Source organism: Anser brachyrhynchus (genome assembly GCF_964034855.1).
Source record: "Anser brachyrhynchus genome assembly, chromosome: 10".
NCBI lineage: Eukaryota > Metazoa > Chordata > Aves > Anseriformes > Anatidae > Anser > Anser brachyrhynchus.
Window position 1 is genome coordinate 2,901,631 of NC_137705.1, and position 15,482 is coordinate 2,917,112.

At 38.6% G+C, this 15,482-nt stretch overlaps 1 protein-coding gene across 13 annotated transcripts in view; it reads right to left on the reverse strand.

Annotated features, from left to right (window-relative positions):
- The window catches only part of CNTN6 (contactin 6), a 143,702-nt gene that overhangs the window by 59,028 nt on the left and 69,192 nt on the right, over positions 1 to 15,482 (reverse strand). For 7 of the 13 annotated variants that reach the window (XM_080605765.1, XM_080605763.1, XM_080605766.1 and 4 more), the window contains exon 1: positions 1,201 to 1,305. Coding sequence is in view for 5 of the 13 variants with exons in the window: in XM_080605768.1 (XP_080461894.1) it covers positions 4,394 to 4,489 (96 nt within the window). In the remaining 8 variants the exon portion in view is untranslated. The other 6 variants (XM_080605768.1, XM_080605769.1, XM_080605770.1 and 3 more) reach the window with 2 other exon arrangements.

Here is a 15,482-nt window from a genome sequence, read left to right on the forward strand (position 1 = left end):
AAACATGTGACTGTGTGGTGTCCATCTCCCTCCACATCTCAGGGGGCCCAAGCTGTTAACCGCACCTCAGCTTCCAGTCAAGCACTGGGCAAGTCCTGGGCTCCAGCAGGCAGAAGAAGAGCATTGCCCACACCTGGCAGCTGTGAGCCCTTTCTCAGAGCACAGCTGGGAAAGAACAGCAGCTGATAATCACAGCTTACATACTAGGCTAGGGAATACAACATTTCAGTGCTTTTCTCAGCCCAAGCAAATTCAAGTCAATATTGCTGGTTCTGCAGGAGAAGAGCTCATTCAGACTGGTCTCAAGAAGGAGACACTCCCCCTCCTGCATGATCTGGCAGGGAAGGATTAAAGATTCACAGGAGCATGGAGAAAGAGGAGCAGAAAAGGACTCTAAACTAATGACCAAGGCACTCAGCTTCGTGAAGGGAAATATGCTTCAAACTACTGCTTTCAAATTATGCATGTTATCAGATGACTGTTTAATATAAAATGCAGAAGCAACATGAAGGAGTCAAAGACTCTTTCACATCATGTAGCCCTGCTTGTCCCCTCCTATCCTCTCCCTGTACCAGTTTCCTATGCCCTTCTGCTGGCTGAGGACTTGGTATATTCCCCCACTGAGCATGGCTATAGAGTTCTGACTTCTTTCAGAGCTGATTTGTTTCTTTTTATTTCAGCCCCACTGTAGTAACAGCAATACAAAAAAGCCTACAGAGTCAGCATCCCCGCTTCAAGCCCTGGCAGCTCTTATGCACAAGTAAATGCAAATATATGAGTGATCCTGCTGCTCCTAACAAGATTAGCAACTTTCTTAGAGCTCTGCGGGGAGCCAACTTGAAGGAAACAGGCATTATATCAGACTTCACTTCTAACAAAATAAATGAATAACAGCCTACCCCACAGTCCTGTGTCAAGCATTACTATTTAGGCACCAGTACCTTAATCACAGTCAGGTCAAGCTCATGCACAGCTACAGCAATGAGATCTTCTCCAGACTTCGTTCCTCCTCCTAGATGCTGTTCTCTACTTCCTAACTCTATACAAAGCACCTTTTTCTTTTAAGTAATAAAGCAATTGTATATACTGAGTATATAGCATGTGTGTATACATATATATATTAAAAAAAAAAAAAAAAAGCTGACCTAAGGAACCTCAGCTAGAGAAGAGAAATTTCCTAGAGAGAGAAATACAGCTTACCTCCCCACCCTTACACTCCAGAGCCTCACTAACAAGCAGAGGAAATTCAGATGCTGAACTTTATAAGGTGTGTTAATGAGCCTCATAAATAACAACAGCGGCGGCTGAGGAGCAGCTGGTGCATAAATAGGCAAGGAGGGGCTGAGGGAGAAAATAGAGGGGCTGCACTGGGCTGGGTCAGGTGGTGGGAGGGAGCTTTGTGAGTGCTTTCAGCTAGCTAATTGCAGGGTTTTTTAATACAGTAATTGTACTTTGATATGCAAAAGATATTAAATAAATTTTTATGAGGTGTGATTTTTCTTTGCAGAAAGTATTTTTTGCAATATCAACATGGAGTAGACTTTCTTGTGGAGCTAGAAGCTTTAACAATTAAGGCCTAAAATTTTAGAGTAACCTTTCTAATCTTTTCTTACTTCTATCACTTAAATTTTAAATGGCTTCTTCACAATCAGGATATTTAAGTATTAGCAATGTAATACAAAAAGCTGGCTAGTCTAATGATATCTGTGAAGCCTGCAGGAAGCTTTACTTCTGTCTATCTGTGGGAAGTGGCTGGAGAGCTTGGGCTGCATTGGGCTCTGCAACAAGAGCTGGGCTGCCTCTCTGTGGCTACCACAGGTGGTAGAAATACTTCTTGAGCTCTCATTCCATTTGCCTATTCCAAATTGGGGATGTCATATGGGAAAATACTTAAGATAAAAACTTTTGGCTTCCTTAGGCCCTTGTCTTTCTGTCTCCCAGTTTCTAGAAGAGACAACTATCCAACTTCCTAGGTTAGCAGGAAGGCGAGAGGCTTCGGCTATTGCTTCATGTTCCAGCAGCACTATAGTAATAATAACTGCACTAAACTACTGCCCCAGAGAGTTTTTTTTTCTTTTTTTTTTCTCTTTTGTTTGGAAGAGTGAAAAAAGCCTCTTAGACCCAACCATTAGAGACACATTCCTGCTTCCTGTATGGAGTACATGGTTAGGGCTGGGCCTGTCGACCTGGGGAGACAAGCAGCTGGTGTCAGGGCCTGTAGCCATCTGCCGTGGCCCTTTGGGTGTTTTTCTGCCCAGTCAGTTAACCTCAGTTTCCACATAAATGTTGATACCAGTGAAAAGTCTGCACTGGTTATAGACTGCATCTGATAGGCTGGGTGGGAAACTCTTAAGGGTATTTTTTTCCTCCTTGATAGAATAGTATACAACTTGTATTTTACTAATGTTAGTATTACAGGAAAGGCAGCTCTTTTCTTGTTGGTACAGTATATATTTCAAAATTTTAATAACTGCTTCTTGCATTTGAAATGTTTTACAGAACTCTTCCAATGAACTCAGTAGAAGCTGTAGCTACTGTTAATAGTCCTTTTCCTGTAGAGATTAAGTCAGAGGCAAGGGTTTCAATAAAAAAAAAATATATATACAATCCTTTATACAATTCTATAGAAATTTCCTAAGCATTCTGGTATAGTATACAACTTATCATAGTTCATACGAAGTACTTCATCCCCATGGCATATAATTTTGGATCACAAACACAGTGTTTATGGATGACAGAAGAGCTCAGTTTCTGCTCTCTAGAGACTTATTTCAGATAATGTATTTTTCATGCCTATTGGTCAACAGCTCGCATCTCCAGCTTAAACATGGTGTCAGAGGATTTGTTCATAGATATAATTTTGTCAGTTCAATTAATCTGGAGTGAGCTCACTTGTTAACTATTAATTTGTTCTGAATGTTTTCTTCTCATTCCTGTTTGTCAAACCATAATTTTACCTGTCAGCAAGAGGAAGACACATAGCTTACTGACTCAAGGATGGATGTATTGTCTTTGTCCCATTGATACATTTCAGGAACTCTTTCAAGCTCTTTCTGCCTTTAAGGACCAGATTTCACTTTATCTCCTTGATTATATACCCCTTTCATACAGCTGTAAACAGTAAGTGAACTGACATTTCCTCTCTGTTCAAGACCTGGGGGCTTTAAATTGATTGATGGGTTTCTCTACCTCTTTGATATACTGCATCTTCTTTATAGATCACAATTTACCTTCTTCTCATGGGAATTTGTCTTATAACTGTTTCTTTAAGGAACTGAGGAAACACTGTGCTAGCACAGAGAATACTGCAGCTATTGTGGATGTGTAGTCACTCCTGCTGAAAACAGGACATTCTTCATCTCAGAACTGCTGATTCTTTCAGTCCAGAGTAAGACAATTTGGTAACAATGCTGTTGATGTTTTCCCCTTTAATGTACGTTTGCTTTTCCAGTGTGAAATTCCCAGTCATCTTTAGCTAGTTATTAGGAAACCATAGTTCTTTCTCTCAACTCAAAGGATAAGAAACAGTTTGAATCTGGGTCCCAACACTCACAAAAGATATTTCTGAATGCGTTGAACTTGCAAGAGTTGGTGGTGGTGGTGGGAAATCTCAAAAGATCATTCTCAAGAGCTTCTTGCTTACAGGAGGTGGAAAAAATGTTTAAAAATGACAATGTTCCAACATAGTGTACATGTGTTGCTCCAAAAAAAAAAATGATATTGGAGGCGCTAATACAGCTGTATAGGAGGAGCGATAACTACAGTGCCCCATGCTTAGGGATGTCTTACATGGAAAAAGTCTGAAACATGTAGGATGTTACATATAGGCCTCAAACAGCCTTACAGTTGAGCAGCAGTAGTAATGGTAACAGAAGCAAGACATACCCAGATCAATTCTCCAGAAAACCCCTTTTCTTTCTTTATCTGAAGCTTTGACTGGGACCTGAAGGCTCTCAGGCACCTTAACCAATTAGACCTCCTTTGTTCAAGAAGCTTACCTCTCCAGAAGTCCCTTCCAAACTAAATTTTTCTATGACTTTAAGATATCAGGAAGAAGAGGATCAATATTTAAGAACAATATCAATTTTCATGTCAATCTAATGCCACTCATGACAGACCTTTCTTTTCTCTGGTACTTTCTTTGCTTGTCACACACAAAGCAATGGCACGTTCTAGTACATCAAGTAACTGTAGAATAAAAAAAGGCCCCTTAAGAACTTCAAACCCAAATGTTCCCTTAAAAAAAATGACGTCTAAATTTGTTATAAACCTGTACGCTTCGTTCACAAATAAATTCTAGTGCTAATCAGGTGGGGAAGTGCATAGGCTTCTTCTGTTGAGCTGTAAGACTGATCTTTATTCAGATTGCACACAATTTAGCTATTCGTCATACCTCCATAGTGCGGTGGAGGACCACAGAGCAGAACCACTCCTTGTCCTTCTCTGACTGACACTGTACTTCTTGTCTTCATTTCAAAATTTTCAAGATCTTGCAAGAGAAGAAGAAAACAAAACTGTTATAACCTATCAGATTTATTCCTAAGTATAGTCCAATCTATGCAATACTTCTAGATAACTCCAGAGCATATATATTCAATCATATAATAAAATCTCGGTATGTGAATTGACATACTGTATGGAAAAATAGCTCATCCAACCTAGTATCTTGTCCTTTGGCAAAATAAATAAAATACCTATTTATAAAACACTTATACCCCAACAAGTGAGTTTGTATTACAATCCGTCATTGCAAAGCTAGTGTATTATTTTGTCTTTTTCTAACATCCCATTTTATTAGTCTTAATCTGCAGGAATAGGGAAAAAAAATGTGTTGTTTCCTTTTTTATAGCAATTAAAAGCAGGTGTGCACTTCTATGTACACAAATGATAATTAAACATTATCAGGACTCTCACAGTGTTTCAATTATGATAAAAGTATGTCATATTTTTAATGAGTCTGTTCTGTCCTAAAGCTGTTTGCAGTAAGTTGGCATGTTTTAATTGACTCGAATCAATTTTATCACTGGTTTTAAAGGGGAGAATGAGAATGCTTTCAATAGAAAATTGTGTTATGGCTTAGGGGATCTGTATAAAATGTTGATGCCTTGTCTCCCATAGGTGATTTTTATGGCTATAATTTTTTATTTATTTATTTTTTACTGAATCTAACACAATCTTTTCTGCTTTCTCACATTTCACTAAAATGTGGATGTCTTTCTCAGTCTCATTTCTTTTAAATAATGATTCAGTTACAAGACACGCCATAATGTACTTTAATTATTTTTTGATCCAGTTCTCACACTAATGAGAAAACTTATTACTTTTGTCAGAACACTTTGGGAAATACATTCAAAATATGTTTTAATAAAATAAACAATATCAGCTTCATTTTAAAACTCTTGATATCAGTGTGGTGTGCTGCCTACCTTAAGCCTGTTTTATTTACCTTGCTACAAATTCTTGTTTCATGCACTTGTTCCATTTTTCATCAGCTGAGCAACTACCTGATCCAGAGTTCAATAGAAAGAAACAGTTCTCGTTGGTCAAAGCAATAATGATTACTACCTGTACAGGCTCAGCTCTTTATGTCAATATATCAATTTTCTCCCCCTTAGTTGAACTTTACAGAGCTAATTTTTCTTTTCCTCCTCTTCATCTCCTCTATATTGGTCTCCTATGAAGACATTGTCTACTCAGAGGTGACTGAATTGAATTAGGCAGCCGTAGCACCTCCTCACACTGTCATAGCCACAATAGATGGTACCTGTCGATACACAGGGAAAGTGTTTTAAACTCTGATGTTCTTTTAATTGCCTGCCAGCTAGATCTCTGCCTTGCAGTCTGGATTGCCCAAGAGGAAAAAAAAATATATATATATATATATTAGTTTTATTCCATTCTTTAATACTAATGGGCAGGGGGATGGGGGGGAGAGCAATGGTGGATGGATGTAATATGACTTAATAGCCAGAGTTTTGATTCATATGTAAAAGGTCCTTACTTGTCCAATCTATGTGTGGATTTATTACTTGTTCTGAAAATTCAGTCTGAGAAAATTAATCAGCTCTCTTCTTTTTCTTTCCTTTTGGTTAAATGGTTTCTAAGAAGGAAAAGACCATCACAAAACGTGTGGAAAGTTGGTCCCTGGGCCAAATGTCAAGGAATCACCTTGGCTGGCTGGACCAAGGCATGTCTACTGTGGGAGAAGGCACCAGCTCCATGTGGAAGAAGACACTCAAATTTTCCAATGTATTACATTAAATAAAAAAAAAAAAAATGGAAAAATGCAAAACGTGCAGACCTTTTAATTTAGATTCTAACAACAAAAATAATCACGCTTCCCATTCCTATCTAATATATATATATATTTGCTAATTTTTTGCTAATACAACACAGATCGTGCAGTTCCTAAGAAAGGAAAAAAAATGGGGGGAGGGAGGTGGGGAAAAAAGGAAGTCCATCGCGACAGTAGCAAATGTTTTCATGACAGTTCAGAATTTACTGTAGAATGCTTTATTCTGAAATTGGAATAGATTCTGGAAAGTAATAAGTATCTGGTAGCAATTCTTAGTTTAATGTCACAATATGTCATCGTATCATTTTATTCATTTAAGAAACTTTGTCACCTGTCCATGTTCCTCCATTAAAATAACAGCAATTATTCATGTTTTAAGTACTGAAAAACTAGAAGTACTTGATGTATGGGTTGCATTATTTTATAGTTAGTAGGACGACTTTTGATTACATGTGGGGAAAATTTGGACATTGTCTTTTTAATCTACACAGTATTAAATTCTGTATGCAGGAGTCTGCTTTCATAGCACATTTATGGTTCAGTTAAACAAAGCAACTCAGCTTTTCCTAGTGCTGGAGAGATTTTCATCCTGTTGTGCTTACAAGTGAATCACAGGTATGGAAAAATAGATACGGAGGCTGATCATTTAATCTATTCATCTGGCGTATGACAGGTACAAGTGTACATATATCCTTCCTAAGAGATACTTATTTAACCTGTTTTTAAAGACCCTTAGGGACAGACATTTCCTTTAGACAGACCATTCCAGTGCTTGACTCTGGACTTCATACTGCATCTTTAAGCAACTCCCACCTCCTGAGATTTAATAGATCTCAACAGGAATGATCTTTCTTCATTTAAGTGTGGTTGGATTTGATAGATAATTGTATAAAATGAATGTACTAAGTGTCTCTTGGATAAAGATTAATTGCATAATAATAATAAAAAATCTCTGAAAGAACAAAACAAAGTAAAATGAGTAAAAATCATTATGGGAGTCATTCTTATTTTGTTCTTCAACTTTAAGGGACCTGTTTTCAGGCAGGCTACATCTCCCATAAAATACTATGACAACTCATTCAGAAGAGATTCAATAATGAGTAACAGAATTGTCTGTCTTCAGTATGTAGCCTGGGATGATAAACAGAGGAATGGTGTGGACCATCAAGAATAATGTTTCTTTTGGCTGGAAGCAGTCTTTTTGCCCAAAAGATTTTTGCTTCCATTTCTCCTCCTCAGTGTGTGTCTGTATTTCCAGTGATTAATTGCAACCTAAAATGTGTTAAGTGTAAAAAAGAACTTGAAAATGAATATAAATGTAATAGCTCACTCTGCTCTTGTTACTCTGAATATCTGGCTGCTTCTCAAAACCACATCTTTTTGTCCCGAGAAGGCATTTATACCAACAGAGCAAACCCAGTCCATCCTCCCTGTTCCTGTTACCTAGCATAACTTCATAACATAACATGACATAACCTAATAAAGCATAATGTTGCTTGTCAAAAAGAGTTTCAAAAGATAGCTTAGATAAGGTGTTTGGCTCACAGTTAGATTGCTAATATGCATTTAGGAATAGTATGACTATTTAACAGATGGTATATTTGCTAACTTCAGTGTTTCTGCAGAGATCTATAAATAAATTATCACCTAGTTCCTCCATAATTCCCCCTATTCTTTGTCTGTATTTGTCCCACTTTATGAGTGTCCTCATGCTGCCCTGCTCTATCAGCTACAAGTTTCAACAAAAAAACTTTTTTCACCACCATACACGTTATCAGATTACTGTTGGTATAGCACAATTAATCAGCTGGATGTGATAATGAGGTCACGTAGGCTAAGAAAAATGCTCAGGTGAACAAGTGATTCTCCACAGTGAAGAGTGAAAATATATGGACTCAGCTGTGTGTGGCAAGAAGTCATCATCTGCAGCTGGGAACATTCGCAGACCTAAGCAAGAAAGATATGTGCTCAGAGCAAGCAAAACATCTGGTATTTTGTGGAAACTGAATCAGAGAATGACAAGGCTTTTTCTGGTGTGAGAATATTTGAGGTGGAGGCGTGCAGCTCCTCACCAGGAGTGAATGCAGGAATGGGGAGGAGTAATGGGCCAGAGCTTTTTTCAGCTGGTGTAAGTCATTAGTACCCCACTGAGGTCAAGGAAATTATGCTGATTTATGCAAGCGGAGGGTATGGCTTGCAAGTCTTCGTTGTAGATATTCAATTACAATAAAAACAGAAGGTGGAAAGAGTAGCACTTGGGTGAGGATGACCATCACTTTATCTGTAGTGAGTGCTGAGCTGCCGATGAGAGAAGACAACCAAACATAGATACGGGTGTGGTGTTTACCTGAAGTGATGGATGCTGATCTTTGGAAACATGTACCAATGTTACAGATAAACATAAATATTTCTTGCCAAATTACTTCTGTTAACTAATAGGTTCAGAGGTTCAGCCACACCTGAAAAGTATGAGTTGTTTGTTTTTCTTTTTAAAGCTTAGCACTGACATACACTGAGATAGTTGTTGCTCATATAATGAATGTATAAATTTTCTAATTTCTCTCCTCCCTTTGCCCCCCAGCTATTATCCACACACCTGTTGGTTTTTTGTTTTTGTTTTTGTTTTTTTTCTTCTAAACATAAAACTGCCTTAAAAGTGTTGGAGGGGTACATTCAACTTGCACAACAGCATGTGTGAAAACATGAACAGTTTTCTGGGATTAGTGAATTACTTTTTAAAAATGAAAGTGTACCAAGGGAACAAAAAAGTAATCATAAGTAACAACTCATTCATTTCAACCTCCTGATCGTGTGTTTCAAATTCCTTAATCTGTTCAAGAATAGCTGTAGCACTTCCAAACCAGTTTGCTTTAAGAATGAGCATAGGACATCTCTGCATTACTGAACAGCAAACAAGGAAGCTGGGATATTTTAATATATGAAATTGTTACAGACAATTAGAGAAAGTCCAATTTGTCACCTTGCATAATTACTAACAGTTCATCTGCATTAATGTAATTTCATGGTTTCTTGAATTTTTGATTTTTTTCATAAATGTTTTGTCATTACATAATCCCAAATATTATAATTGTAATTGCTTGTTATTGAAATGTGCAGTGAATGCAAAGACACTAGATGTAAGAGCACTTTAGAAATTAGCTATGCTCCTGAGGACAAATCAATAAACCTCTTCACATTTCTGTGGGGCTATGTCAAATTGTGATATATCGCATTTGCTCCTGTTTCTTTTGCTTCTCTTATTGGATATGATATATTGCAATATGATCAGTGTTACTGGATGTGATATATCACAATAGAAATTCTCTTGCAGCAAAATGTGATAAAAATTACAACCTCAGCAGTTTTTAAAAGCAGCTCATTGTTATGATTTGCTATAAGCATTTCTAACACCTGTGTTATGGGCTGACAATTAGTTACCTTCACATTCACTTGACTGTAATGAATTAGGGGATCCTTTGGTAGTTCTTGGCTTGAACTCCATGCCTGATTCAGGGGTATAAGGTGTGCTACAGATGCAAATAGAAACAGTAGATCCTTATTGGATCCTTCAAATTATCTAAAAATTCTAGGATATCCCATACTTAGATTTTGCTTTTTTTTTTTTCTTTTTTCTTTCACATACATTCAGTTAAAAATACTTTCCAATACAGACTGTGCACATGGCCAACAGTTTGTGATTGTCTGTTTCAGATCACTGTGGAAGACCTCCTGTTCATCCAGCCATGTCTCTTGTCTCTACTCAGTATTGTACTGAACTGCTTGTTAGGAGATTAGTATAAATCTCTTAGCTTGGTTACCAATAAGGTGTGCTATGGAAATATCTTTCTCCAAATACCTCCCAAAGGACTGGCTAATCTCACTTTCTTCAACTTTCCTTAGAAAGTAAACTCTTTTGTCAGCTTTCAGAATTGTACCAAACTTGCTAAACAAATCCTCTAACAGTTCCTTTGTCTTGATAATAGTGTCGATACTATTAATCATTTCCCTTTACCATCTAATCTCAATTTTTAAAATGTTCTAATTGATTTTCTGTGAATTCAATTCTAAGATTAAGAGCGGTGTTATCTCTAATTAAGGTGTCTGAAAGCTGCTTAGCATTTCCCATTTCCTGATTTTTAAATACTTTCATTTTCCACTAAACACCTAATGAGTTCTTCTGCCCCTTCCCTGTTTGAACTGTGTGTCAGCCTCCTCTTTGCCAGTACTGTAGCATCTCAGGGGCTGTAGGACTTGAAGGTGTTTCAGCTGGGTGAGCCTTGGGAACACCTGAATGTCTCCTTTGACCAGGACAGGTTAAAAATGAGCTGTGCTTCTTGTTTTGCTTTAGTTGAGTACCTGTGGTGAACACTGCATCCCATCCTGGTTAAAACAGAAAGTTGCTGTCTCCTTTCCCCCAAAAGAGGCCAGGAGAGCCTGGCTCCCTGACAGAGCAGCCTGCAAAACCCCGAACGAAATGCACAATATCCATGTCTTGTCCTTTTCCAAAGCTGTACAATCAACCGAAGACCTTCATCAAGGCTCTTTTATTTAGTTAAATTGCTTTGGAGCTTCTAAGGGGAGCGGACCTGTAATTTACACATTAGGATGCACGCTGTCCCCAGGTCTTCAATTCAGCTTAAATGGTATGAATAGCCAATTCAGGCACTAATTTTCAAGGTGGGGAACAATAATTTCTGCCATGGCCTGATTGTCTTTTTCAATTAAAGAGTGAAAATGCCCTTTACAAAGTAATATCAAGCTTCTCTAGAGGAAAAAATGGAAGGTCACAATTAAATTAAAGAGGGGGGAGGCGGAATCCTGACTTGGTTTTTGTTCGTGTACCAAGAAACCAGTGCAAAGGAACATATGCTATGAAGCTGTATTGCTGGTCTACATCTTCTTTTTGTTATTCTTCCCCTCTTAGAGAGTCAGCAGCATAAAATATTAAAGATTTGTTTTGAACTGAACACAGGAATTGCACCGAGCAGCAAGTGTTAATGCAGCCTTAGGGTTCTTAGCCTAAACTCCATCTGCAGGCCAGAGGCAGATCTGAGGATCTGACCGTCTCAAAGGGAGGGGGACAAAAGAAATACATTTTTAATATTTTATTCCTGAACAGTTTACTCACTTGTCACGGCAGACTTCATTTGTCACCTGTCATCACAGAGTCACTTCACCGTCTGCACGAGTTTTCTCCAGATTGGAGTGTTCTTAAAAGCAGATTTCTCTCTCCTGTCTAAATCTCACAGGCCAGATTTATCCCTACCAGAGCTGCGCGGATGTGACTGATTTACCTCAGAGATGGCCTTGGCCACGTGTCAAACCACCTCTTGGCAGAGGTGCTAACTCTTATCCAAAATTGGCTTCTTTTATTGGTGCTTGCCCCACACAGACCTGGTTTCCCCTCGTTACCTTGCCCCTTTCCATGGGCCAGCAGCCAAGCCGCAGGCCTGCGGAGAGGCCTAGGGTCCTGCTGTGTGCTTCCACCCAAGCCCCCCACAGTCCCGCTTTGGGATATTCGTTTATTTTATAACATTTTCTATTAGCAAGCTAAAAATTTGTGCTCATAATACATACAATAAGAAAAACTGGCAAGGAAAAGGGCTCTATGCACTACTGAAAGAGTGTAACGAGCATGCCCGTGCATACTTCCGCCCTTCCCAAACTCCTGCCCAGCCCCTCAGAGACCTTGATCCAGCACAGAATTACTTCTTGCAGAATTACTTCGGGTCCCTGATTTACTTTGCTGTCCCCAGACAGCACTGCTTTATCTCACTCATTCCTGCTGCAAAGACTTCCTCTGAACAGGAATTTCAAGATTTACCTGAGTGGTTGATGTAAAGGATATTTGAATGTGAGCCTTCTAAGTGGGTTTTCAGGTGTGGTGCACGTTGTTATTATTTTTTCCTCATTAACATTTAGAAATGAAGATTTACAGCTCAGTGCTTGCTCTGTACCAGATGTGGTTTGTGTATTGAGCAAGGTGTCTGTGGCCTTATTCCTTCACACCTTATAAAGTACCAGTGACACAGACTATTTCTCCTCCTTGAGCACAAGCTACGGAATAGAGAAGTTTGCCTTATACCTTAAAGCTTTTCTGCTAAACAGGATCAACCTTCGCTGCAAAAATAACTAATAAATTAATTTCAATACTTTTAATTCAAAGGAGTGAGTCATTTATTACAAATAATTTAACTCATTTTCTTTTTTTCCCCTCACAAGCTTCCATCTCTAATTTTTCTTTTTTTTTTTTTTTTTGTCAGACCAATGAATGAGGAAGCTGATGTGCATGTTAAGGACATTTCATTCAATAACTTATTGAAATTTAAGTCATATTGTCTTTCATGAAAGTATGACAGATAAAAGAAAATCACCTAGACTGAAACTACACCTGGTTTTATCCTTCAAAAATATTAAGTTTTATGAATCAGAATCTAGCAGCTTTGGGACCTGTAGATGCTTTGTTATCTACCATATCTCAATCACATATATTGCTTTTCCAATACAACTTGCAGTGTGTTGATTTAGGATAAACACTTTTATAGGAACTACAGAATAGTAAGTAATATATAACTAAAAGATAATCTTCAAATACTTATGCATTCCCTATTACTCCTTTATCTGACTAGCTTACTGCCTGTGATGCCCCTTACAACATCTCTGTAATGTACGTCTCCATTTTATAGATAAAGAATTCTTGTCTGAACAGAGTGAAAGCCTGGTATAGTCTAAGCATAACAGCTTAAGCAACTAAAAATTCGTCACTAGTGCAATTCAACCTGATGGAATGAAAGCTTTAACAAAGTGTGCAGATACAGCATAGCCTTGAACTGGCTTGAACCATTTTATGGTGGTTAAATTTTCGGAGAGAGGAAAAACCAGCTTGGGTCTCTGGTGCTGCTTGGTCTGGTGTGACATTAAATAAAAGCAGAATGTTGCAGCCATCAGCTCTAGTTCATCTGCTTAACAAGAAAGAGGAGGCTGTGACTGCATTTGATGTCGATTCCCATTAGATAAGATCTGAAAACAGAGTGGACTCAAACCTTTAGGGAATGATGGAGGAAATAAAACCCCTTTATAGAATCATGGAATAGTTTGGGTTGGAAGAGACCTTAAAGATCATCTAATTCCAACCCCCTGCCACGCCTGTTACGTAGACATAACCATATCTTCTGGGTTTAAGATTTCAAGCTGTTCTTTCTGTCTTCAGGAACATCTGGATGTTTACGTAGTCCTATTCTTCTAGTAGCTTTAAAATAGAAATGCTATTGTCATGCTGCCTCGTACTGTCAGCAAGCAGGGGAACCTGTCCAAGGTTCCTGCTTCATCACTGCTGGATGCTGGTTGATGGCTCCCACTTTTCTTTGAGCCTGTGAGAGTTTGTATGCATACAGACTTCTGTGAAGAAATAAATACTAGAAATTTCAACAGGCAGACAAACAGATGAGTTGAACATAGTGAGCTCTTGCATCGTTTTGGTCTCTGTGCAAGTAAGCTGCACCACTTAGAGTCGATTCCCTGCAAATATTTTACTTCAAGAAGCCTTGAAGGAAACACAATGCCTAAATTCAAGGTGGCTGACACTTTACAGTGAAGCATAGCAGGATCTCATAATGTTTGTTTTTTTTTCCTAATTTTGTGCAGAAGAAATGTGGGGGGGGGGGGGGGGGGGGGGGGGGGAAGAAAATAAAAAAAATAAAAAGCCTGAAGCTTCCATAGAGAGCATCCATTAAGGCTCTTGATGTAGACCATGGGGAGCTGCTGGAAAGTGCTGGAGCACTAGCACAACGTGTCCATAGCAGTCAGAGCTGATAAATTAAAATTCAGTATCTTTTTACTCCAGGCTGAACTCTGACAAAATATGGGCTTTATTTCCAAGTAATAAACTGAATTCTTGGTATATTTACTATAATTCATTTTATTCAGAAGCTTGCGCTCAACCTGCCCGTACACAGGGAGAGGTAGGTGCTGTTGTGGCAGCTACGTTGGATTGTTTATCTGTGGTAAAGAGCCCAGAAGGTAATTTTGACCTCTAAGCCTATTTAGTGACACGAGGAGAGATGTCGGCAGCATTTCCATCCTCCAGACAAGTTGTGTTTTGCTCTCACTGGCTCACAGGAAGACGCAGACTGCAGGGTGTTGCCAGGATCATCAGGAGGGCTGTGCAGGGCCTGCGCCGTTCTCTGCCTGATGCTCCACTCATCCGCAGGTCGTGATGTGCTTCTGCATTATGTGTAAGGAAACCCCTTCAAGAAAGATGGTGGCCTTAAACTATTACCTTGTATTTGTAGGCTATAAAATGAAATATGAAATAGAGGCAGGTCTGTGATTTTATCTGAGGTGTCCCTATAGAGGATAAGGGATACATAGTGCATCAGGGAAAACTTGCTCTTCAGTTAGCAATTTGCCATCCCTGCATCACTTGTCAATACTAAATTGAGAAGCTTATACCTCCTTTTGGGAAGGACAGAAGTTGCAGTGTTCACTCTTTCAGTACAAGCTGCTAGCCAGCCTGCTCAGTATGCTGGCCCGCATGCAGTGATGAATTAACAATCAGTTTAAAGACCGAGAGAACTTTACTCAAGGTGGTAGTTACAACATCTTGCACACCTTTTAATCAAATACAGTTGTTACAGGGGGATTTCTGGACACACACAGTGACACAATACAACCAATGCAGAAGAGTATGTGCCATTTAGACTAAAATTCATGCTTGCCCAGACTTTGCAAATTCAGACTATCTGATCTGATTTAAGTGTATTGATTTTTCCATTTTCTGTTTCAAAGCATATGCTACAAGTAAAAAGGGTTATGACATTTTGAGGCATGCTGTATTGCTTTGTGATGTTTGTGTAATTTGTGTGCAGTCAAAGGTAAATAACATGATGAAGTAATCAGATGAAAAGTGGGCTTTCATGCTAGCTGAGCATCTCACAGACAGTCACTCTAAAAGGGCTTTGCAAATGCCTCTGACTGTCATGATCTAGTAAAGACTAAAAGGGCTTGATTGCTTTTAATCTTTCTCCTAAAATGGTTAAATACTAATGATGGATTATTATTTTTCTTTTCAGAATGGAATAACTCTGTCCAGGAGGAATTATTGCCTCTTCAACTTGTTATTTCAGAAAAAATGTGTCTTTTGTCTATCTGACAAAAAGCACTCGAGAGAACTTCGGAGCTTCAGATT